The sequence below is a fragment of the Triturus cristatus genome, chromosome 5_2, assembly GCF_964204655.1.
Source record: "Triturus cristatus chromosome 5_2, aTriCri1.1, whole genome shotgun sequence".
Taxonomy (NCBI): domain Eukaryota; kingdom Metazoa; phylum Chordata; class Amphibia; order Caudata; family Salamandridae; genus Triturus; species Triturus cristatus.
Genome location: NC_140588.1, coordinates 474,172,168 through 474,195,923, shown reverse-complemented (window position 1 = coordinate 474,195,923; position 23,756 = coordinate 474,172,168). Strand labels below are relative to the sequence as shown.

General features: G+C 45.6%; 1 protein-coding gene across 11 annotated transcripts in view; it reads right to left on the bottom strand.

Annotated features, from left to right (window-relative positions):
* Positions 1 to 23,756, bottom strand: part of AMPH (amphiphysin) — a 951,873-nt gene that overhangs the window by 7,385 nt on the left and 920,732 nt on the right. For all 11 annotated transcript variants that reach the window (XM_085607441.1, XM_085607443.1, XM_085607442.1 and 8 more), the window contains 3 exons: positions 18,008 to 18,271; positions 17,236 to 17,445; positions 12,830 to 12,931 (listed from right to left, as the gene is read on the bottom strand). In XM_085607441.1, the coding sequence (XP_085463567.1) occupies positions 12,830 to 12,931; positions 17,236 to 17,445; positions 18,008 to 18,271 (576 nt within the window). The remainder of the gene's footprint in view (positions 1 to 12,829; positions 12,932 to 17,235; positions 17,446 to 18,007; positions 18,272 to 23,756) is intronic.

The following is a 23,756-nucleotide window of genomic DNA, read 5'->3' as shown; positions in this document are numbered from 1 at the left end:
GCTCATGACGGAGCGGCTCCGTCATGAGCACAGGCCCGCCGCGCTGCCCCCCTGCCCCCCCCAGCGCTGCAGCGGAGTGTCCGCAGCAGCGAAGGGGTTAATATCTTAATCTTACTACTAGTCCACTAACCCCATATTGTTTACATCCATAATGTAAGAAATTGGGTTACTGGTTGACTGGAGTGTAAGTCCTTGTAAAGAGGCAACCACAATCCTTGTCAAGGTAAGGCACAAGCAAACTCCAAATTAACCTGTGCTCACCTCCTTGGTAGTTTGGCACAGAGGATTCAGGCTTAACTTAGAGGCAATGTGTAAAGTATATGTGCAACATCACCAACAGTAAAACAGTGAAAAAACACTGTAAAAGGAGCCTAAAAATAGAGTAACTTTTAATTAATAAAAACAAGACTGAAATGACAACATCCAATCAGTAGAACCGGAGTTATGGATTTTTAAAGATTTTAGTGAAAGTAGCTCCAAAAAAGCACAAAGCGACAACTGTGGATATCTGGTCGCACCGGACCGGGACAAATTCACAAGTTCAGGCCGACCATGCTGGAGCATGGACTGGCTACAGAAATGGATCTCAAAGTACGGCCCACGGGCCACTGGCGGCCCAGCACACCTTCTCATGTGGCCCAAAGGTCTTCCTTCGACCCCCCTGGTTAGCCGAGAGTTGCAGCAGAGAGAGCTGCTGCTTGAGTGCCGTTTTCTTTGGTGCTGGTGTTAGCCAAGCAACGTCGTGTTAAAAAATCTGAGCTTTCTTTCTTTCGTTAGTGAAGCTTGTTTTATGAGCAAGGCTGACCTGCTCATAAAACAAGCTGAATGACTGTAGAAACTAAGCCCAGAATCAAACAAATAATATTGTAAGTGAATGTTGTGTGCTTTTTTGATAATACAGGCAGGTCTTGTGGGATTTAAACTTCTTGGTTTGGAAAATTCAGACCTCTTTGCTTGAGGATTGTTTTGATGCCCCCCCCCAAAAAAATATTTAGAGTAGCTGATGAGTAGGATAGCTTTTGCATGTAAATTAATTTGAGTGTGATGCAGGCAAGGTTTAATTTAATTTGGCTTTTACTGTAAACCATTGTAAGTCTCATTACATGCGTGTGATGTGGATAGAATGCTGACTCCACAAAGTAGCGAGAGTAGCAGAGTTCATCAAAGCCTATGAGAGGAGTAGGCCTCACAGTAATGAAAAACTAATTTAGTGGTTTGTCACTACCAGGACATGTAGAACTCAAAAGTACATGTCCTACCTTTCAGTTACACAGCACTGTGCCCTTAGGGAATTTAGTGGTTTGTCACTACCAGGACATGTAGAACTCAAAGGTACATGTCCTACCTTTCAGTTACACTGCACTGTGCCCTTAGGGCTATCTAGAGTCTACCTTCGGGTTGATCTAAGTGTAATAAAAGGGAAGTTCAAGGCTTGGCAAGTGATTTTTAATGCCAAGTCAAAGTGGACGTAAACTGCACACACAGGCCTAGCAATGGAGGTTTGAGACAGGTTTGAAAGGCTACTTGTTTGGGTGGCACAACCAGTGCTGCAGGCTCGCTAGTAGCATTTAGATTACAGGCCTTGGGCATATGGTACACCACTTTACCAGGGACTTATAAGATTCATCTAAATATGCCAATCAGGTATGCCTCAATATCACCATGCTTAGGGGAGAAGTGCATGCACTTTAGCACTGGTCAGCAGTGGTAAAGTGCTCAGAGTCCTAAGGCCAAAAAAAAGATACAGCGAAAACTGGAGGCAAGCAGGCAAAAGGTTTGGAGGAAGTTCATCCTAAGGATGACAGGTCTAACATATGCCTTGACGAAATAAATATATTCAAGGTACGAAAATGTGCAGTTAAAAATTGTAACTCTGTACTTACCTATATGCATTAATGTCTCAAAACTGTCATCCTCAATATTTAGACTTCAATATGTTGGCCCTTGTACGTTTATCTACTTGATATCTTCACATACAACTGTTGTACATACATGTGGAATTTTTACATGAAGGAAGAGTTGTTTTAATGATTTGCCAGATTTTTGAAGTTTTTAAGTTAGCCTTCCATTGAACTTAACATCAATGCAAAAAATGGAACATTAATCATCATTACAAAAGGTAAAAGCAGTGCTTAATTTGTGCCGGTGCTTGCCGGTGCTTAGCACCGGCACTTAATTATCAGGGCCGGGTCTACACACGTTTAGTGCACGTAATTGATTTTATAGTAATTACGTGGCACAGCGTGAGTGCTGCACTGCTGCGCTACCGTAAGTTGCTGTTACTGTTAGTGTTACGTTTGTTATGTACTGCTTCACGACTCAGTCACACCACACGAGTCACACGTTCAAGTTAGTTCTTCTCACTTACTTCGTATTTCTAGTATGATCTCATTGATCTGAATCTCTTGATGTGTTGAATGCAGCGGCTGCGGCTCAGTGTTGCCAGCCCAGTGGGCGGGACACTGAATTGGGCAGGGCTTTGGTGACGGTCTTCTGCGGGGGTTGGGGCTGTGCGCGGCAGCAGGCAGCGTGTGCAGATATTTTTTAGGATGGAATGTGCACGCATTCGCTGCTGTTTGCCACCATGCCCCAGCATACCCGCACGGACAGCACCTCACCGACTCATCGTGGACTGGGTTCTTCAACCGGCTGCTCTGTCTAGTGAGAGGCGAGCGCGATCTTGACAACGTTGGTTACCACTACCTAATTACTTACAACAGGCAGCACAGCACCAGGTGAGGCACGGCCTGGTGGTAGGACTAATCATGAGTTAAAATAAATAAAGGTGCGCAGCGCAGCCTAAGCAGCAGGCACCAGTGTGAGGGCGAGGCAGGCCAGGGCCTGATCAGTTAATGAATCTGCGCAGCAGCCTGCAGCAGCCTGCCTAACAGTAACAGAGTCGAGTGATTATTATCTGCATGCTCAGAGAAAATTATTTTATCAATGCTGTTGCTGTCTGATTGACCAATGACAGAGATTTTTCAATCAATGTGTCTGATATTTTAGTTAATGTTTTGCTTATTGCTGCAAGAACTGGGTAAATTGGAGGCACGTCAATATGTACATTATTTGGTGTAGACGCATCGTGTTAGTAAAAGTACTTTCGGTTTTGATGCCAGGGGCTGTGTCAAGCTAGAATCTTATGCCTGCGTCTGAAACTGAGTCTAACTCTTCATCCGGACTGGGTCAGTAATCGAATCCAAGTCACAACCATAGCCTTTAATTCATTGATTAAATCGAGGTTGCATAATAGTTGCCTGTGTCTATGTGGGTGCTTGTGGTGGTAGTTGAGGTTAGGTTGTATTCCAAAATTTCTTCCCTACCGGAAACTGGTTGTTGGACAGGCCACATAAAGGGCTTGCTCCCTCCCCGCATGACAGGGCCCGAGCCCCGGCCCTCCAGGTGTTACCCACAGAAGCAACCCGCACCCCGTCTCGTACGGGACTCCTGCCCCCGGACATCTCTGTATCATGGGGCCGAACTACTACCGGCTCCCTCGCCCAGCCCGGCCGCCATCTTGGACACTGCACCACGAGGCCGCGTGGCCTCAGCTCGACCCTAACCCTGGGCCTGGCCAGGCCCCGACATCCCGGTACCACTATCCACCCAGGAGGTGAACGGACCACTTGGCAGGTCAATGGGAGAAAGAAGTGTCGATGGCTCTCCCCCGCCAGGTGCCGATCGCCCCCCAGCTCCCCCGGGCGCTGGCTCCACCCCCCTGCTGGGTGTCTGGACTCCCTCATCCCGGACCTCCCGGCCGCCAAGTGCGAGGGTCCGGACATCAAAGGGCGCCAGACCTATAACTGGGGCAGCTCCAGAGCAGGAAGGCAGGTGTATCCTGGAGTCGAGAGACACCGTGAAGAACTCCTCCTTGACGGACTACTGGCGCTGCCGTAGCCCTGCCTAGCGAACTATCGTCCTGCCTGCTGGCGCTGCCGCAACCTTCTGCATCCTTCATCCTCGTCGGGACCTGCTGGCGCTGCCGCGGACCGTTGTAACTACCACCTTCACCGGGACCTGCTGGCGCCGCCGCGGACCGTCACTACCTACGATCGTCTCGGGACCTGCCGGCGCTGCCGCGGCCCGTCCATCTAGAACGCCGAGCTCGAGGATTGTGAGCTATCCATCATATCATCGCATCTACCAGATTGGTAACAAGACTGTCCCGCTACCCCCTTTCCCAACCAAGAGACTAGAATCGAGGGGACCCCTGAGTCCTGGCCTCCTTGTACCATTCTATCGTACCTAAAGATTGCTTATAAAGAACGTTAAACCTTATCTTCGTGTGGTGTACATCTGTGGGGGGGAAGTTACTCGTCTGTACGATCGCTGGAGACGGCTCTCCCCGGAGACCTCTCCCCTTGTCCTCGGCCGACCCTCCCGGTCCGTCTAACACTGGTTCATTAACTGAAACTGAAACTGAACTGAACTTATTTGAGTTGTTATTAACATGGAATTCTTCAGCTGTGATGTCACTTTTATACTAAGCACTAGATGACGAAATACGGGGAGGTGTAGGCAAACTTATCTGCAGATGAAGAGCAAAGCAGGATATTATTTTTTGTTGCTTCGTCTTAATTTCTTCTGGAGCTGGTTGGCGTATGTGAACAGCCTTCCCATGCCTCCCATTACTCTCATTACTTAAATTGGTATCCATTAAGTCCTGCATCAGGGCCATTTACGGTGCTCTAGTCTTCAGGCTTTATTATGTGGAGCTCAAGCATCAAAGACCCATGTAAAGTGCTTACTACGAAAATAAAGATATAGTTATTTGAACTTGAAGACCTTGAAAAAATGATCCCTGAGATTAAATGATTGCTCCCCTAATGTAAGATAATTTTGTGCACTGGATCCCAAATTGTTATATGATATGCCGGAGTCTGTATAGCATATTTAGCTCAGTCTCATTGTTGAAATCACTATTCTCCAGTGTCTCCTTGTATGGCCCTTTTGTGGACCTCATTTGTGCTGCTGCTAATGTATAGAATGCTCAATAGCAGCGCGCCCCCACATGAATTACTATGCGTAAGAAGTCTCTACTGGCACAAAATCTTTTTAAAATGGAGGTCATCAGCTCATCAATTCAGGATTTCCAACACAGCACAACTCTTAAATACTTTTAAATTTCAAATCTCATTCCCCATGAATTAAGGACAAAGCGTTAACCCTTGAAGTCCGAAAGATGTGCCCATCTAGTCATTCCGGCTGAATTGCATAGTGCAAAACAGTAGAATCATTCTGGGGATGAATCCCAACTTTCCTGCTAAACCGAATATTGCGATCTTAGGCAAAGAGAGAGACCATTGTCGGCGCTGGGTTCTTGCTGCTTATTTTTGTAGATGGGCTTGCGATAGACGTGAGTGAGATGCTGAAAGTCTGAGGAGCTTGCACGTGAGGCAAAGGCAAAGGAGAGACATACGGAAGCAGGTACGAATCCATGGGCTCAGCTTTGAATTCTGGCAAATCTGGATGTGCCTGGTAAAAAAAAGTGTAACGCAAAGTGCGTCTGCCTGTTGTGAAGTCCTCCTTTATCTGTCCATGTCAGGGTTCGCACCATGTAAACCTGCAAGAAATAAAATGTGGTTCGGCTTGTCCCCCCTGCGCTAATTTTATGTCCCCATAGATTAAGGACAAAGTGTTAACCTTTGATGTCAATGCAAAATACACATCTAATTATAATTGGTGAATTGCAGAGCTTGAAAGTGGAGAATCTGGCCTTCATGCTTGACCAAATGTTGTAATCATAGGCAAATACTTTACTTCATGGAGCAAAACACCTTTTTGTTCAGTTTCACTTTGAGCGCTCCTTCAAAAAACATGAGTTCAGGATGTGCGCTGCACAAGCATTTCTCTTGCCTTTGACTTAGCCTTATTAGCCTATGTTGCTCCATCAGTCAATATCTAGGCCACATTATGGGGTACATATCACTGGAGCCAATGGTGGAAGTGGGTAGAGCCAATGGTGGAAGTGGGTGGGGCCAATGGTGGAAGTGGGTGGGGCCAATGGTGGATATGTGTGGAGCCAGAAAAGTGGGTGTTGGCCTCCTACGAAAACATTTGAGCACCTGCACTTCTTATTTTACAAATTAAGCACTGGGTAAAAGTATATTTTAGAAAGAATGTGAATTCCTGTCCCTATGTATTGAATATGCTACTTACCAGTATGCATCTGTTCTTGGCATGTAGGGCTGCTGACATTCATATCTGTGCATAGATCGCCGCCTAGTGTTGGGTCCGGATGTTTGCACGTTGTTGTCCTGGAAGAGTCTTCGAAGTATCCTGAGATAGGTGACTCCTCCCCTGGACCACAGTGCGCATGGGCATCCTCTCCATCCTCAGATTGTTTTTCGCCATTGTGGCAGTGATGGAGTAGATACAGAAAGTGATGACCATGCTTACAGTAATTCTGAGATCTGCAGCTGCTACAGGCGCCGGGGAGGAGGGTGGGCGATATGAATGTCAGCAGCCCTACATGCCAAGAACAGATGCATACTGGTAAGTAGCATATTCAGTTCGAGGCATGTGGGCTGCTGAATTCATATCTGTGCATAGAATATATAGCAGTACCCTCTATTAGCGGCGGCTACCAGTGCCAGCTGCAGCGGTCTGAAAAAGAGTTTTGAGAACAGCCTGTCCTACAGCTGCCTGCTGTTTTGATTGCACATCTACACAATAGTGTTTGGTAAATGTATGTGTAGTGGACCAGGTGGCTGCTCTACATATATCATGCAAAGGAATGTTTCCCAGGAAAGCCATGGAGGCCCCTAACTTACGTGTTGAGTGGGCTCGTGGGGGAATCGTTAATGTGCGTTTAGCTTTTTGATAGCAAATTTGAATACATTTAACGATCCATCTGGCTATACCTGCTTTGGAGATGGCGTTACTTTTGTGGTGTGGGGCAAAGGCGACGAAAAGTTGTTTTGTTTTCCTAAAGACTTTAGTCATGTCTATATAGTACATGAGGGCTCTCTTTACATCCAGTGTATGGAGTGCTCTTTCTGCGACAGTTTGTGGGTTTTGAAAGAAAACAGGCAGTTCAATAGTTTGATTCATGTGGAACTGCGATATCACCTTGGGCATGAATTTGGGGTTGGTACGTAGTACGACCCTGTTGGCGTGAACCTGTATGAATGGCTCTTGAACGGTTAGTGCCTGGAGTTCACTAACTCTCCTCAAAGAAGTGATCGCTACTAGGAAAGCTACTTTCCAGGTGAGGAATTGAATCTCGCATGAGTGTAGAGGTTCGAAGGGTGGACCCATCAGGCGTGTGAGGACCAAGTTGAGGTTCCACATTGGAGCTGGTGGGTGGCTTGGAGGAATTACACGTTTGAGTCCTTCCAAGAATGCTTTGATGGCAGGCACTCTGAATAAAGAGAGGTGCTGCCTGTTCTGGAGATAGGCTGATATTGCGGTCAAATGGACACGTATGGAGGTGTATGCCAGATTGCATCGGTATAGGTGTAAGAGGTAACAAATTATGTTTTGGATGGATGCGTCTAGCGGGTTAATGTCATTGTTATTGCAATAAATGACGAACCTTTTCCATTTGGCTGCATAGCAAGCTCTGGTAGTGGGTCTTCTAGCTTCCTTAATGATGTCCATACAGTCAGGTGGCAGGTTTAGGTAGCCAAACTCTAGGACTTCAGGAGCCAGATTGCCAGGTTCAGCTGTTGCGGATCTGGGTGCTGAATCTCTCCATGGTTCTGCGTCAAATGCGCGGGTTTGATCCGCAGCGTTTGATGCGGCACCACGGAAAGTTCGAGAAAGGTGGTGTACCATGGTTGGCGTGCCCATGTTGGAGCAACCAGGACGAGTGTTAGTGAGTGTTGTCTGAGTTTGCGTGCCACCAGCGGTATCAATGGTGCTGGGGGAAAAGCGTACGCAAATCTGCCGGACCAGTTCATCCATATCGCATTGCCCTGCGACTGCGGATGTGGGAACCTGGCGGCAAAGCTTTGGCATTTGCGTTTTCGCTTGTGGCGAATAGGTCTATCTCTGGATGACCCCATGCTGGAAGTACGGTTGGAGTACTGATGGGTGTAACTCCCACTCGTGCATCTGGTGGCTGTGTCTGCTGAGCAGATCCACCATCTGGTTGTCCTTGCCGGGGAGGTGTTCCGCCATGAGGAACATGTTCCTCTGAATGGCCCACTTCCACATGCTCTGAGCCAGATGAGACAACTGTGGAGAGTGTGTTCCTCCCTGCTTCTGTATGTAGTACATGGCAGTCATGTTGTCCGTCCGGATCAACACGACTTTGTTGCACAAGTGTACTTTGAATGCTTTCATTGCCAGGAAGATTGCCATCAGTTCTAGAAGGTTGATGTGCATCTTCTTTTGTTGTTTTGTCCATAGTCCCTGCACTGTGTAATTGAGTACATGAGCTCCCCATCCCTGGAGAGACGCGTCCGCTGTCAGTATTATTTGTGGAACAGGCTCTTGGAACGGTCGGCCCTTGCAAAGGTTTTGTGGATTCCACCAATGCAGAGAGTTGTATGCCCGACCGCTCACCAACACTAGGTCTTTTAGTTGCCCGTGAGCCTGATTCCATTGACGTGCTAAGCACTCCTGAAGCGGGCACATATGTAGTCTCGCGTGTGGGACTATGAAAATGCAGGAGGCCATCATGCCTATCAGCTGCATGAACACTCGCGCGGGAAGGGAGTGTTGGGGTTTGAATTTGGAAATCAGCATTTGCATGCTGTTGATCCTCACTAAATTTGGCTGAGCTGTGGCTGCCAGAGTGTCTATGGTCGCACCTAGGTACTGTTGTACGTGTGCGGGTTGGAGATGTGATTTCGGGTAATTTAGTGAGAACCCTAAACTGTAAAGAAGGTGAATGGTGCGGGACATGTGGCTGGCACATTGCTGGGCTGACTTTGCCTGAACAAGCCAGTCGTCCAGGTAAGAGTAGACATGAATGTGTTGCCTCCGTAGATGTGCAGCCACAGTAGCTAGGCACTTTGTGAAAACCCTGGGTGCTGTTGTCACGCCGAAGGGAAGAACCTTGAATTGGTAGTGCTGCCCTTGAATAGTGAACCTGAGATATTTTCTGTGCGAGGTGTGAATGGGTATGTGGAAATACGCATCTTTGAGGTCTAGCGTGGCCAGGAAGTCTCCCTGTTTGAGCAGCGGGAGGACTTGTTGTAGGGTGAGCATGTGGAAATGCTCTGAGAGAATGTAGCGGTTGAGGGGTCTCAGGTCTAGTAAAGGTCTGAGTGACCCGTCCTTTTTTGGTATTAAGAAGTACAGGGAGTACACCCCCGTACCTTGCTCGTGGACGGGTACGACCTCTATTGCGCCTTTTTTCAGCATACTTAGCACTTCCTGCTGTAATAGCGCTAAGTGCTCTGAGGACATAGGACGGTGTTTTGGCGGTATTGTGGGTGGAGTGGAGGTTAATTCTAGGCAGTAACCGTGTTTGATAATATCTTTGACCCACCTGTCCGTGGTGATGGAGTTCCACGTGGACAGGAACCTTTGTAGCCTTCCCCCGACAGGTGTTATGTGGTCGGGAGGAAGGGAGAGGGCGTCACTGTTTGTTCTTGGGGGAGGACCTGGTATTGCCGTATCCGCGTCCTCTGCCCTTTGTGCTAGAGCCACGATATCCACCCCTGGTGTTTTTATCGTAGGTACTTTGTGTGTTGCCCTTGTTGTAGGTTTGCTGTGACCCCTGTCCTCTACCTGCTCCTCTATTTCCGGGGCGACGAAAGGAGCCACTCCGAAAGGTCTGCGTTTGGAGAGGCCCCATGGACTTTGCAGTGTCCGTGTCCTTTTTTATTTTTTCTAGGGTGGTGTCAACCTCTGGTCCGAATAAGTAGTCGGGGTTGACCGGTTGATTGAGAATGTTATTTTGAACCTCAGGTTTGAATCCGGAGATTCGTAACTAGGCGTGTCGTCGTAACATGACGCTGGTGTTTATTGCTCTGGCAGCTGTATCTGCGGCATCCAGTGCACACTTAATGGATGCGTTTGTGAGGAGTTGTCCCTCCCTGATGAGGATCTCTGCTCCCTCTTTGTATTGGTCAGGGAGATGTTGGAGTAGGGTTTCTAATGTGTCATAGTGTGCGCGATCGTAGCGAGCTAGGAGCGCCTGGGTATTGGCAATACGCCATATGTTAGCTGCCTGGGCTGCAACCCGTTTGCCGGAGGTCTCTAGCACCTTGGACTCTTTGTCCAGGGGAGGAGCATCCCCAGTTGTCTGCGAGTGCGCCCGTTTGCGAGCATTAGCGACTACGATGGAGTCCAGAGGCAACTGGCCTCTAATGTACGTAGGGTCCCCAGGCGCCGACCTATATTTCTTGTCGATCCTGGGGTTTATTACTCTTGCCCTGGTGGGTTCTTTGAAAATGTCCTTTGCTGGTTTGAGGACACCTTTCAACATGGGTAGAGTTTTGATATTCCTTTCTGAGGATGCGAAAGTATCCATTAGAAAATCGTCCTCGATTGTGTCAGAGTGGAGTTGCACACCATGATTGGCCGCAGCACGTTCAATTAGGGCGTTGAATGCGGCAGTGTCCTCTGTGGGAGATGTTTTTGCGCCATATAGCTGCGTGTACTGTGTATCCATAGGTGCACCCGTGTCTACAGGGTCATCCCAAGCCTGGTCAGGGTCCTGTTGGCCTTCAGGGTCCATCTCTCTGGGGTAGGGGACGTCGTCACCCATATAGTCCTCCAAAACGTCGGTTTCGGAGTGTGTCGGAGAGAAGGACTGTGGATCTGGGTAAGAGGTATGGAGACGTTCGTAAAGAACTGGTTCCGAATCCGCTGGCAGCTTTTTCTTTAGCGGGATCCGGTAGGAGTCCAAAGCGTGTTCGGAAGATATTCTCCGCTTGTGGAGCATAATTCTGCCAGTGTCGGCATCGATGATGTGGGACGGTGACGTCTCCGTAGGAGAGCGTTCGGCAGGTGTGATCCTAGTTTGGGTGACACGTGTTCTTATTTCAAACATTTTGGGCGCCGTGGATGGCGGCAGGCCAAAAGTGATATGGGGGGGTGCTGGAGAAGCTTTTTGAGCTTTTTTCGGCTCGGAGCCTGACGTGTCCTGGAGGGCTGCCTTTTCTTTGATGCGTTGCAAGGACGCTGCAACTTGTCGCACCTGGAACGCCGACGGTTCTTTGGCGCCGAGCGGTTCTGTAGAGGCAGGCGTGGACTTCTTCGGGGTCACGGGGTCATCGAGTCGAGGAGAGGTAGTAGCTGTCGACGGCGTCGATGATTGGGCCTTAGGTGCTGCTTTCGAAGCGGTGTGCGACGCAGCGGGCATTTTGACCTTTGTGGCCGTAGCCGATTGTTTCGGTGCCGGGTGCCGAGGCGGTTTGGCGGTACCGATGGCCTTTTTCCGTGTGTCGGCGCCGACGTCGGCTGCTGCGAGTTCGGCACCGAAGTCCCGTTTGGTGCGGTCGGTGCCGACGGGTTTGGCAGGCGTCGAAGGTGTAGTGGGCTTCGATCCGACCAGTTTCACTTTCAGTTTTGGTTTCTGTGGAACCGACACGACTTTTGGTTTCGGTTTCGAGGAAGGGAAATCAGTCGTTTTGGGTACTAATGGCTGTCGCTGAATGTCCGAGGCCGGGCCCGAGGGCGGGGCCGAAGAACTGCGGGATAGGTTTTGGGTAAGGCCCGAAGGCAATCCCTCGACCGGAGCCATAGACTGACGCACTGGGATATCCTCCGTCTGTACGGGCAGGCCTTGCTCATCACCGGAGCTACTTTCTTCGGCCCCTAAGGCCTCATCGTAGTCTCCTACCTCGGTGTCGGCTTCATCCCTGTGAAAGAGTTGTTCTTCGATGTCTTCCGATCCGGAATCGTGTTCGGAAGCGGGGCTGGAGGGTAGGTTCTCCACGCCTTCCACATCTTCGTCCTCGGCGCTGAAGATGTTGGTCGGGGCCGGTGCCGCTTGCTGCGCTTCAAGTCTCGCTGCTCGTCGATTCCGGAGAGTCTTTTTGGATCGGAATCGGGCACAGGCCATACATGTGGATTCGTCGTGATCCGGTGAAAGGCATTTGTTGCACACCGGGTGGACGTCGACATGGGGATATTTCGCATTGCAAACAGGACACCGCTTGAATGGTGTCCTCGATTCCATCGTCGATGTGGGGTCGATGGTCGGATATGATGCGAAAAAGTTGGTTTTGAAGTCAGTAAACTAACAAGTAACTGTTGATACCGATCGGGAACAGTACCGACGCGAACTAAAGGCCTTTTGGCCTGAAAAAAAGTTTTCCCTAACTTGAGTCAAGATAAGCACATCCGAACCCAATGGCGGAAAAAAACAATCTGAGGATGGAGAGGATGCCCATGCGCACTGTGGTCCAGGGGAGGAGTCACCTATCTCAGGATACTTCGAAGACTCTTCCAGGACAACAACGTGCAAACATCCGGACCCAACACTAGGCGGCGATCTATGCACAGATATGAATTCAGCAGCCCACATGCCTCGAACATGAAATATCTCTGACTTATTCTAGACTGCAAAGAAAGCTGATGGTGATATTGTCTCTGAGGTTGTCATCATGAACAGAGAAAATTAGAAGTAGGAATGTATTTCCTAATGGGATAGTGTTACCACTTTTCCTTGAGAACGCATTGCATATCTACAGATCAACATTATACATTCAAGGTTTCGCCAAGCGGGTTTACTGTGTTTTGCTACCCTATCGCTGTCAGCAGGATTTCTAGAACTTTGTGGGGCTTTAACATAGAATTAGGTCTCATTTAAAATCCCCTATTGTGTTAGAGCATATAGTGCTAGAATCTTCTGAGAATAAATAAATATTATTCTGCCCCAACCAGTCCCTACTTGTGTGCTGCATCATTGATGCTCTTGCATTACCTGATCAGCTTCCGCCTCTGAAGGGATGACTAGCACAACGTCTCCTCGTTTTAAGTCGAGCTCATCTGCATTGGCTGCCTCAAAATCATGTAGTGCCTCAACCTGTGCAAAAAACAAGTGGCAATTAGGGATTGGTTAGCTATACTTAAAAAGAAGTTTTCACAAATATTTTACAACCCTTTTCCCTTGCATGAAGAGATTATTCAATTTTAACCTCCCTGCTTGCTGCATGCCTCCAAGTATGCCTTCTGTTTTGTAGACATAATTGATCCAGATTTTTGTAACTTGTTAATGTTACTAAAGTCAAATATAACTATTGTCTGAAAATCTGTGGACATAAAGGATTCAATGAGAAAATGACACAGAATAGTTATAATAAGGGCATGGAAACCAATATTGCAAAATTTAATCTCCTGCCTTCAAATTCTTCAAAATTTGCATGAGGTATTACATGAACCCCGATTGATCACATGGAATACTCATAAGATACAGGCATTAACTTTATCACACCGGACTATTTTGAGTATCATATAAGTTTCAAAACCCAACAGTTTTGAGCTGGAACCAGTACCTTGGATTGATCATACCACGAGCGCTCGATGGTCAATCTTGTCTAGTCTTTAGGCACTTGGGGGCATATTTACAATCCCCTATCGCCACAGGAACATCACTTTTTGTGACTTTCCTGTGGCAATAAACCCTTTGCCTTATTTACAAGGTGGCATTAATCCATTCAGTGTGGCTTAACGCCACCTTGTAAAAAGGCCCCCTTTCACCCTACACTTAGCGTAAAAGGGGTGTGCAACAGGTGTTGCGGTGGGCGTTCCACGGCAACACCCATTGATTTTGATGCTGCCCCCCTATTTACAAGGGTGGCGTAAAGAGGAGGCAGAGACTAGGAGGCAGCGCCAAAATTAAGACCAGGGAAAACCTGCTATGGCAAAAATAGGAGAAATACATAATTTCTCCTTGTTTTTGCTTTTTCTATGTGTGCTGTATTGTGCAGCACACATAGAAACAGCAAATCACCATGAATGACTGTTCATGTGCAGGAAGGTGTCCCTCATTTAAAAAATGACGATTTGCAATTTCTATGTGTGCTGCACAATGCAGCACACATAGAAGTTACAATTCACCATTCTGGATTGTTTGTGCAGGAAGGGACACCTTCCTGCACATAAACAATCATTACCCCCAACGCAGACACCCTTGCACTATGATGCAAGGGCACCTGTGTTGGCGCTAGGTAGCTAGATTTAGCAACAGCGCTAGGGGAAACACAGGGGTCCACTGCATGCTTATGAACACGGCTCTGCTCTGCAATTTCAGAATGGCGGAGCATGGCGTTAGCAATGTTTGTTTAACTCCACGGTTTGCCATTCCCTTGTAAATATGCCCCTTGAGGAGCTTTCAACATCAATATTCACTGAGGACTTCTATATTAGAAATCTGAAATGCTGAAGAGTCTTTTAATTTACCATGTTATACATTTTCTTCCTCCAGAATTTGTAAAAAGTGCACCTATTGAAATCTTGAGCTGGCACCAACTACTTGAGATATCATTCCTTGACAACAGAGGGGCATATCAGCAACAACCGGCGATAATTATCGCTAAGCGCACTTAGCGCCAGGATAATTATCGCCGGCTAGCGTGGATTTTTATCGCTGAGATAGCGTGCTATTTGCAACGATTATCTCAAAAGCGATAAAAATCCTCACGCTAACTGCCTAACGTGAGATTATCGCTGGAAACCCAGCGATAATCTCACGCAATGTGGCGTTAGCTTGATGATAGGGACTGACAAACTTAGCCATGATATCCACCTTCCATAGGATATCATGGCTAAGTCAGTCCTGAAGCAGGCGTAAGGAAAGTAGCGATAACAGTGGTTATCGCTACTTTTCTTGCCGCTATGCTTCATAGCGTGGGGCTTGATGATAGGAGAAATGTCGCTTAGTGACATTTCCCCTGTCATGTCAGGTCAGGAACGCCCACTTTGCATCTCATTAGAGATGCAAAGTTGGGTGTTAGGAATTCCTACGCTAACGCAAGTTTTCACGCATTAGCCTGAGCTTGCTAATTAGGCGATAAAATTATCCCCGCTTTTCGGCCGAAAACGGCCGCAAAAGCGGCGATAATTCTATCGCCTCGCCTTGCTGATATGCCCCTAAGTTTTTCTAATTTATCTAGACTTCATTCTTCATCTCCTTGCGTTTATCACTGCTTTCTTCGTTTGTTAGAAATAGGGTCTCTCACACTTTCTTTATGAGGTCTACTTTGCAGCTCTGGCAAAGCTAACTCAGATTACATTTAGTGAAACCTATCTTCTCTGAGTGGGCAGTGAGGAGGCTCAGGTATAGCGCCGTATAAGGTAGTGTGCCGCTCTCTCTCACTCTCTTTCCTTCTTTCTCTTGCTCTCTAAATACTTATCCCTTACAAATACGTTTAAAGGATATTTGCAAACATACTAACCGTTTAAACGGAATTACATGTAACTACACTCATGCAGTTTGTAAATCTAATAATCTAGCAAAAGTGTAATTTTTCGGCAGTTATGTGAACTTAGTTTTCTTTAACCCTTTTTGGAAGCCCTTCCTTCTGCTTCCACTTTAATTTTTTTTATATAAAGCCACCTGGGCCAAATATGCAGCTTCGTATCACAAGAAATTCAATAAATGTATACTACGAGTTTGTGAAAAAGCCAAATGAGACAGGATGTAGTTTATTACATTTATGAGCATTACATTCAGAACGACTTAAAGCAATTTTTTTGTTCACTGTAACAACTTAATTTTGGTAAATACTGATAAAGATCAATTTCCCAGTTGTCTATGTTTACTATGGGCCTGCACTTTCCAAGTGAAAGAGCAGGAAAATAACAAGTGATATTTGTCAGCACATTGTCGCCCCGGTTTCCTCGCTAAAGGCCTGCCCTTAGCCCGACGGGCAGTGGACAGTGGACCTTGTTAGTCCCTGAAACCCTTCATAAACATCCGCTGTAAGCAAAATTGAAGCAGGTGACGAGAAAATAAAAGGTCTTTCACTGAGGATTTCATTAAGGAGCTTGTTGTGGGGGTGTGAGCGCCCACTCTACCAGTCTGCGCTTGACACAAGGGGGCATATGTACAAGAAAATGTCAGCATCCGGAGCTGTGCCAAATTTGTCAGCACCGTGCTCCGACATTTCTAAAATGCAGAGATGCACCGTACTTACAACAATACGGCACACCCCTGTGTTTTCCCTTGCGATGGTGCTACAATTAGTTGCCTAGCGCCAACACAGGCACCCTTGCACCATCTCCGGATTAGTGTGGGTTGAAGGCTGAACTGACAAATCCCGCCAAACCTTCCAGTATGAAGAGATTCCCACGCTCTCAGAGTCATCATGGCGGAGCAGCCAGGAGAAAAATAATTAAAAATTTTCGATAGCATCAACTTTCACTAGTAATTTGTGTATTTTACTTATCCAAGCGTTCAGTGTTCAAAGTTTTGCAAATGTTTAATAAACCTTTTTAACAGACATCTGAATGTAGTGTCTGATATTTTGCTTCGAGCCTATGTCCGGGGCACCCCACTAATGCAGCCTAATTGCTGTGGTGGGTGTTAACTCCAGACACACTACCGCTATGCAAATTGGAGCTCATGCTGAGGAATTGATTAGGGATGCTACGTTTGTTAGACGGATTTATTTTCGTCAATAATGATCCCAATAATCTACACAAGTTCCTGCCTGATTATAGACCTTAAGCAGGCAGATATGTACATTTGTATCTATTTTATGATTGTGTGCCTTGTTAAAAATCTGGCCATTTTCCTACCAGCTGCTGGAATATCAGGACATCTAAATGTAGCTTCCCCTCTTACACACACACACACACACACCCACACACATACAAACATGCACGCACACATACAAACGCACACGGACACACATCTTGCTGGTGTTATGGGTTGATACTCCTTTCCTACTGATGTTTACAACTCTTGGTTACTTAAGGCGTTAGTTGGAGTTTGGCCGACAGGATGCTCGTTCATAAACATGGCCGTCATCCTGTTTAATCTATTACAAGTCCCATAAGCTGTAATGCACTTGTAATTGAGCAGATATGAGACCTGCCACTGTCAAGCTCTCAATAAGGACCTTAGACCTTTATTTTCTATCTGAGTCCCAGAATAGGTAGAGCACAGCCCCATAAGGGAGTCACCGAATGCTCTGCACTAAGAAGTCTAAAGTGCTAAGGTCCAAAGACGCACTTTCCATCTGCGAAGGAACTCAAGTCATCACCACCAACTTGGATCAGGAGAATTGGTGGTTTCATAATCCTATTGCCTCACTCAATCAAGATAATGCACACTAAACACACTGTATAAAAAAGAGCTGGCAAACAGGTATGAACGAAAAATACCTTATAGAGTAGGTTGGGTGGCATGTCCTGCGATGCAGTGTGATCTTCGCTAGGCACTGATGAAGCATGATGTACATCTTTCGATGGCTCGGATTGAGCCTCTCCTGCTGCTGAAACACTGTGGTCATGGGCAATGCCGTCTACAAAATCCTCCTCGTCTTCATTATTTGAGGCTGGTTCTATGACTACTGAAGGGATTATTATTTTTTCCTGCAAGAAACGAATTTGGGTTAGCAAAGAGATAACTCTCAATACACTTTCTGCAACTTGCTGGCAACCACGTCCATCACTCTTCAGACATTAACAATTTTTGCTGTTTAGCTTAAGGCAATTAAACATTGATATGACTAAGGAAGGAAGCTATGTTCTACTCTAAAGCTCTGCCAAATAAGCCAACATGCCCTACAGCTCATTTCAAACAAAATAACAGAGTCTGCAAAGGGAGACAACCATCAGTCTAATGACTCAGGACGCCTAGCTTCCAAAGGCTCTTTTTGGAACAGAGGGATTCTGATCTGAGTCATGTTGTATCTGGCCACAACTTCTGCTTGCTTGCACAATTTCAGGAAGTGGACTGGGAAAGTGTTTACACACCAGTTGCTTGGAGGTTGATATATACCTCGCGCTGGCGATTATCTCCATAAGCTTGTGGCCATGATGCATAGCAGATCTGTGTGGCGGCGCTGCAGTGCATAGACCCGCCATGTGTACATGAATGGGCAGTCATTTGCAAATTAATAGGTGATAGTGAAAAAAATTATGATGACAATACCTGAGGCACATTTGGTTCTGGGTGCTCCCGCAAATGACTTTCAGTTTCGTGCTCAGCCTTTTGAACAGGTTCCTGCTCTGGCTCTGGCTCTGGCTCTGGCTCCGGCTCCTGTTCTGGGACCTCCTCTGGCATCGGCGGCACGGGCTCGGTCTCCAGCTTTTCCTCTTGCACCTCTTCCGGTCGGCTCTCGGCTTCTGGCTCCCTGACTTCTGTAGGCAGTGGTTCGTCATGCCTGTTGCTCTCCTCTTCATGATCGTCAGCCTTCTACACAACAAAGTACAGGAAGTGACTGCAACAGTGCAAGGCTCAATGTACATTATAAAATACAACCTGTAGTCAGTTGTTACTGGAACAAACAACAACAACGCCTTTTCATTGGGCTCGAAAAAAGTCAACTTCATTTTTACCCAATGGAGATCAACATCAGTGGACAACCTATTAATGCAGTGATGGATTGACATAGCTTCACATGTGATGGCAACGTTTCACAGAATGAGTTTAGTTTTTTTTTATTTCATTGTTTCGAATGTTCGTTGAGCACAAAATAAGCTAGTAGCATATGGACTCCGCACACATTTTTTGTAAAAAACGTATTTCATAAAATATACATGAAGCTGATGAAAATGCATAGAAGAATATGAAAACACAAAGAAATAATATAAAAATGTATTTTTCCCAAAGTACCAAAATGAACTTTTAGGGAGTCATTAGGATGGCAGGCGGATCGCCACCGCCGCCCGCCGTCCCAACCTTATTTACCCCCTGCCATATTATTATGGCGGGGGTATCGTAGAGGATGCAAAGTGTGTCCGCCGCTTTTCCGCCGGTCGGCAATCGGATCCGGGCGGAGCTGGGGCACAATATGGTGGCAGTGCCTAGAAGGCACCGCCATCCATATTATGATGCATGGTGTGAAAGGCCTTCGCCGCCATGGAAAGGCTGGCAGGGATGTGCTTTGGGGGCCCGTTGCAAGCCCCCGGGGGGGGTGAGGGGTGCACTTGGGGGGTACCCATGGTACCCCCTGCAGTTCCATGTACAAGGTGACAGGCACCACACAGTGCCTGCCAGGTTATGCATGGGAATGCACAACATGTTAATTTGGCATTGCGGCGGGCGCTGTAAGCAGCACCTGCCGCAATGGCAAATATGCGGAATGCGACCACCAGGGTGGCGGTCGCATACTAATCAGCGGTGCGGGACCACTGCACGTCTGGCGGCCGGTCCAAGCACCGTGAGGATGGCGGGCGGACTAACGTCCGCCCGCCATCCTAATGGGCCCCTTAGTTTCTAATGGTAACCTAGGTAGGTTTATCCTTTCCAGTATAAAACTGAGAAAAAAATCTTCTTTTCTGGAATTTGGGCATACCACTGCACACAACTACTGCATGATTCAGGCATTCTCTTTGACTCTTGAAAAAGGTAATAGTCTGGCTAAATGGGGAGCCATTAATGGTAAATGTCTTTACAAGTCAAACATCATATTTTTCACTGGGGATTTAGCCTCCATAGTTAGCCAAAGGAGTGAGCACAGGATATGTTTGTTTTTTAGAACTTTATTGAACTTTTCAGCCATTGTAGTAATATCTGATCAATATCAGGAAGCTCAGTGCTGGTTTACATCTGTATATTTGAGTATCTTTAGTGGGTCTGTGAGTCCAAAAGTCCAGAAAACACAAATTCTTACTATTAAATATTACAGGATTTCAAATATAGACAGGATTACCTTTACATAACCATGGGAGAATGCATACTCGTGTGAGTATTGAACAGCCAGAATGTTACAGTAAGTGTTCCTCTTTCCTCACTAAGTAGAATGCAGTGGATTCCATTTGTCCTTGGGGTCCGAGTTGGGAGGCAACAGAAGGGCGCATGTGTCTGTAGCATCTTTACAATATGAGGGACCCCTAAACTAGTCCCTTATCATCAGTCCTGGGCCGCACTTTCATCAAATTGCAACTCTTCATTGGGTGCAGGAGCATCTTAAGAATTTGGGGGGCCCTGGGCCAAACATATTTTGGGGGCCCCTATTCTTAACAGCTCTCAATTTATGATCCAATTTCAGCTCTTTCATGCTCTCTTTGACTAGGTCACTGACAGCGCACTGGCACACTTGCCCAAGTTCTTAGTGTGTTTAGAGCTAATATTCAGGGATAGTGATGTGTATTTTCAATATTGTAACATAGCTGTAGCAGCTCACTAATATACTCTCTGTGACACCCTCCCATTTCTTATATGTGAGCTCCTGTTTTTATCAAAAAGAAACTTTTGTTATGGATGTTGCATGAAACCTAAACACATTTTTCTGCAAACTCTCTGTAATATATTCTCACACATCACCCACATTAACAATAAAGGAAAACAATATTTAAAACACGTTTTAGAATTACTTAAGGCCATCAGGACGAGACTCTGCAGAACGCAGTTGGCTCTATCAGGGGGCCCACTGAAAGACTGGGACCCTGGGTCAGAGCCAACTTTGCCCATACCTTAAAAAGTCTCTGATTGGGCCTGTAAATGCATCATTGCGGCATACCTGAACATTGTGGAAGTTGAAAATGTAACCACATAATAATATGTGCCTTAACAATAACGTAGAAAATGTGTGTCGATATAGTGGTTAGGGGAAATGTGCTTTATTAAAGGTGCAAAACGAAAATTCTTTCCTTCTCACACCATATGATTCCATCGTATTTTAGATAGTTTTCTTTGCCATATGCTTATAATGAACAAGTATATTAAAGTATGAAAATGCTTGCTATAGTTTTGAAATTCCATGATCTAACCAGGACCTGCTAGCTATTGATGTCTCATTTCATAGAGCAGTCTATTGCTACACAATGGGACACTGGACAGCCAACCGAGTAGGCTTGCAAAGGTTCTCTTGAGAACCTTCCTAGATGTATCATTTTGTAATACGTTGTAGCCGCATCCAAATAACAACATTTTGACTTAGATGTTTACCGTGGAAATCAAGAAAGAAGACAACAGCCCATCGGAAGATCATTTCTTATTAGTTCAAAATTACTTAAGCACCTATTTTTGAACATCTGTTTGTGCCTTTCTATATAGTACGTGTTCCTAGCTTGAGAGTTAAGGCATTCTATGCACTCCTTCACTTCCCTGCTATGCTCTTTAGCAGTTGATGGTGCTATTTCTTGCCAAATTACTCTAAGCTACTGCTAACGGTGATTATTCATGTTTTATCTATTTATTTATTTTGTTTATTCAGTGTTTTGTATAGCGCAAACAAGACCCAAATTGGGTATCAGCGCGCTTCTCAATTCTATAGCATTGTAATTCTGACAGTTAGTTTGAGTCCTTTAAACAATTACAAGCATCTCTATTCATGTTAACGTGCAAAACATTTGTACTTTAAATAATACCAGTCAAAAAGATTAATAGTTATTTACTTACAATACAATCGTACATGTCTTAAGTATTACTATATGTGATATTTAGATACACCTGTCCGAAAAAGGATATTTCAATATGTATTTAGTATAGGGGACTGTGCATGCTGGTTATAAAATATAGAGCTAAATCCAGGAGTCTAATCTCGGACGAACTATCAGATAGTTTCACTCCAATAAGTCGGAAGGTCTGTTATCTTGCATTTATGTAGTTTTCTGGAGAGATCAGAATATAGAAAATCGAAAGATTGTCTGTTAGGCCCTGCTTAGAGCAATGGTGTGTTCAGTCTGCTGTTGGTTTTGGGAGGAATTTGCTCATTAGAAAGGTCTTAGCTTCCTTTTTGAATACTGAAGTGGTCGGGATTCTTCTGATGTTCAGGGGAAGCAAATTCCATATTCTTGGAGCAGCTCCAGAGAATGTTCTCTCATATGTCTTTTTTCTTGTGGAAGAATGAGAGTTTCAGTAAAAGATCTCCGGAACTCCGAGATAATCTGCTTCCTCCAGATATCGTAATTTTCAGGGCTAGGTACAGTGGTGTTTTGGAGTGTATCACTTTGTGTGTGGTACAGGCCACCTTGAGTTGTATTCTTGCTTCGTATGGCAGACAATTGAGTGCTTTCAGATGTGGAGTGATGTGATCAAATTTTCTAGATCCTGTTATGAGTCTTGCGGATGCATTAAGACAACCTTTTAGCGGGCCTGTTGAGATCTTGGGTAGTCCTGATTAAGTTTTACATCCATATTCAATCCTCAAGATAACTAATGCCTGGACTTTTGTTTTGAGTTCTGATGTTTTGATGAATGGTTTCAGTTTTCTAAGATAGCTCAGGTGAAAGCGGGCATTTTTTCCATCGTGTTGATGTGGGTTCAAATGTGTAGGTTCTTATCCAGCCTAATTTCTAACGACTTGGTAGAGTCCACTAGGATCGGAGTCCAATTTAGCGCAGTGATCATCTTGGTCCAATCCTTTATCAGCGTAGATGTTTCGGGGGGGAAATCAGGAGGAATTCTGTTTTTTGTGAGCTTAGCCTAAGGTGATTGTTTGTTAGTAATTGAACAGTCTTCTTTAATGCCTTGTTCATCGCCTTGATCTCTTCCAGCGACGTAATCTTAATATGCATCTGTGTGTCGCCTGCATACATGTGGAAGGAGATGTTCACCTGCTGTAATATTTCGGTTAGTGGTTCAACATAGAGACTAAATAGTGATGGGGATAGTGTTGAGCCTTGTGCTCCAACTAGAGTAGTGGATGGTGAAGATAGTTTTTGATTCAACAGAAATCTTTGCAATCTGTTCTCTAAGAAATATTTAAACTATTCTACTAGGACAGTTTCTGATAACCCCATCCTATTCTCAAGTCACTCAAGTATTTTGCCATGGTTAACAGTGTTGAATGTGGGTGAGAGGTCAAGAAGAACTAGCAGACAAGTTTCATTATGGTCTAGTGCAATTAAGGTGTCATCCACTATATGCAGAATTGCTGTTTCGGTACTGTGACCTGGTCTGAACCCCCATTGGCTGTCATCTAATAGCTTGAATTCAGTAATGTGTTGGTTCATTTGTTGTTGAACACATTTATCCAGGACTTTGGCTAGCATGGGAATGTTGGTTAAGGGTCAGAAGTTGTTTGGGTCCGAGGGGTTCTCTGTTTGCTTTTTAAAGATGGGGATGACTTGGCCAGTTTTTAGGCAGTCTGGAATGTATCCTTGAGATAGTGACGCATTGACAATCTTAGGCGAAATGGGGATGACAATATGGTTGATTGTCGACAAACTTTTTGAGGGGAGAGAATCGTTGTAGTGGTTGTTCGGTTTTATAGTCAATGAGGTTTTAGTAATATATCTGTGATCATATAGTGTAAAGGTTGACCATTGAGCTTTATTTTTGGGCATTGACTGAGCGGGTTGGACTGGACAATCAGCTAGTGCACTCTTTAGGACAGCTGGGTAATCAGCGGCAGTCCTGAGCTCATTCTCCCGGGAGTTGGATTTAGCTGTAAAGAAGGATGAGAATTCCTCACTGCTTATTTGCGATTTTGATGTAATTAGAGAGGATTTGGCCATTTTGTTTGATTGTTGTTTTAATATTTGAAAAGTTTCCTCGGTCTGTTTTTTGCATTGTCAAGTTCCAATCTAAAAAAGTATTTTTATTATAATTTAATTGTAGGGGTTTCTGCCTTTCTGGTCTTTCTTAGCAGTTTTATTTGAGGGGATGATGGGTGTTGTCTCCATTTCCGTTCAGTTATTTTCAGTTTTCATCTTTCTTCATTCAGAGATCTGTTAAACCATGGGTTTTTGTCTTTATCCGGTATTCTTTTGAGTTTTGATGGGGCGAAGGA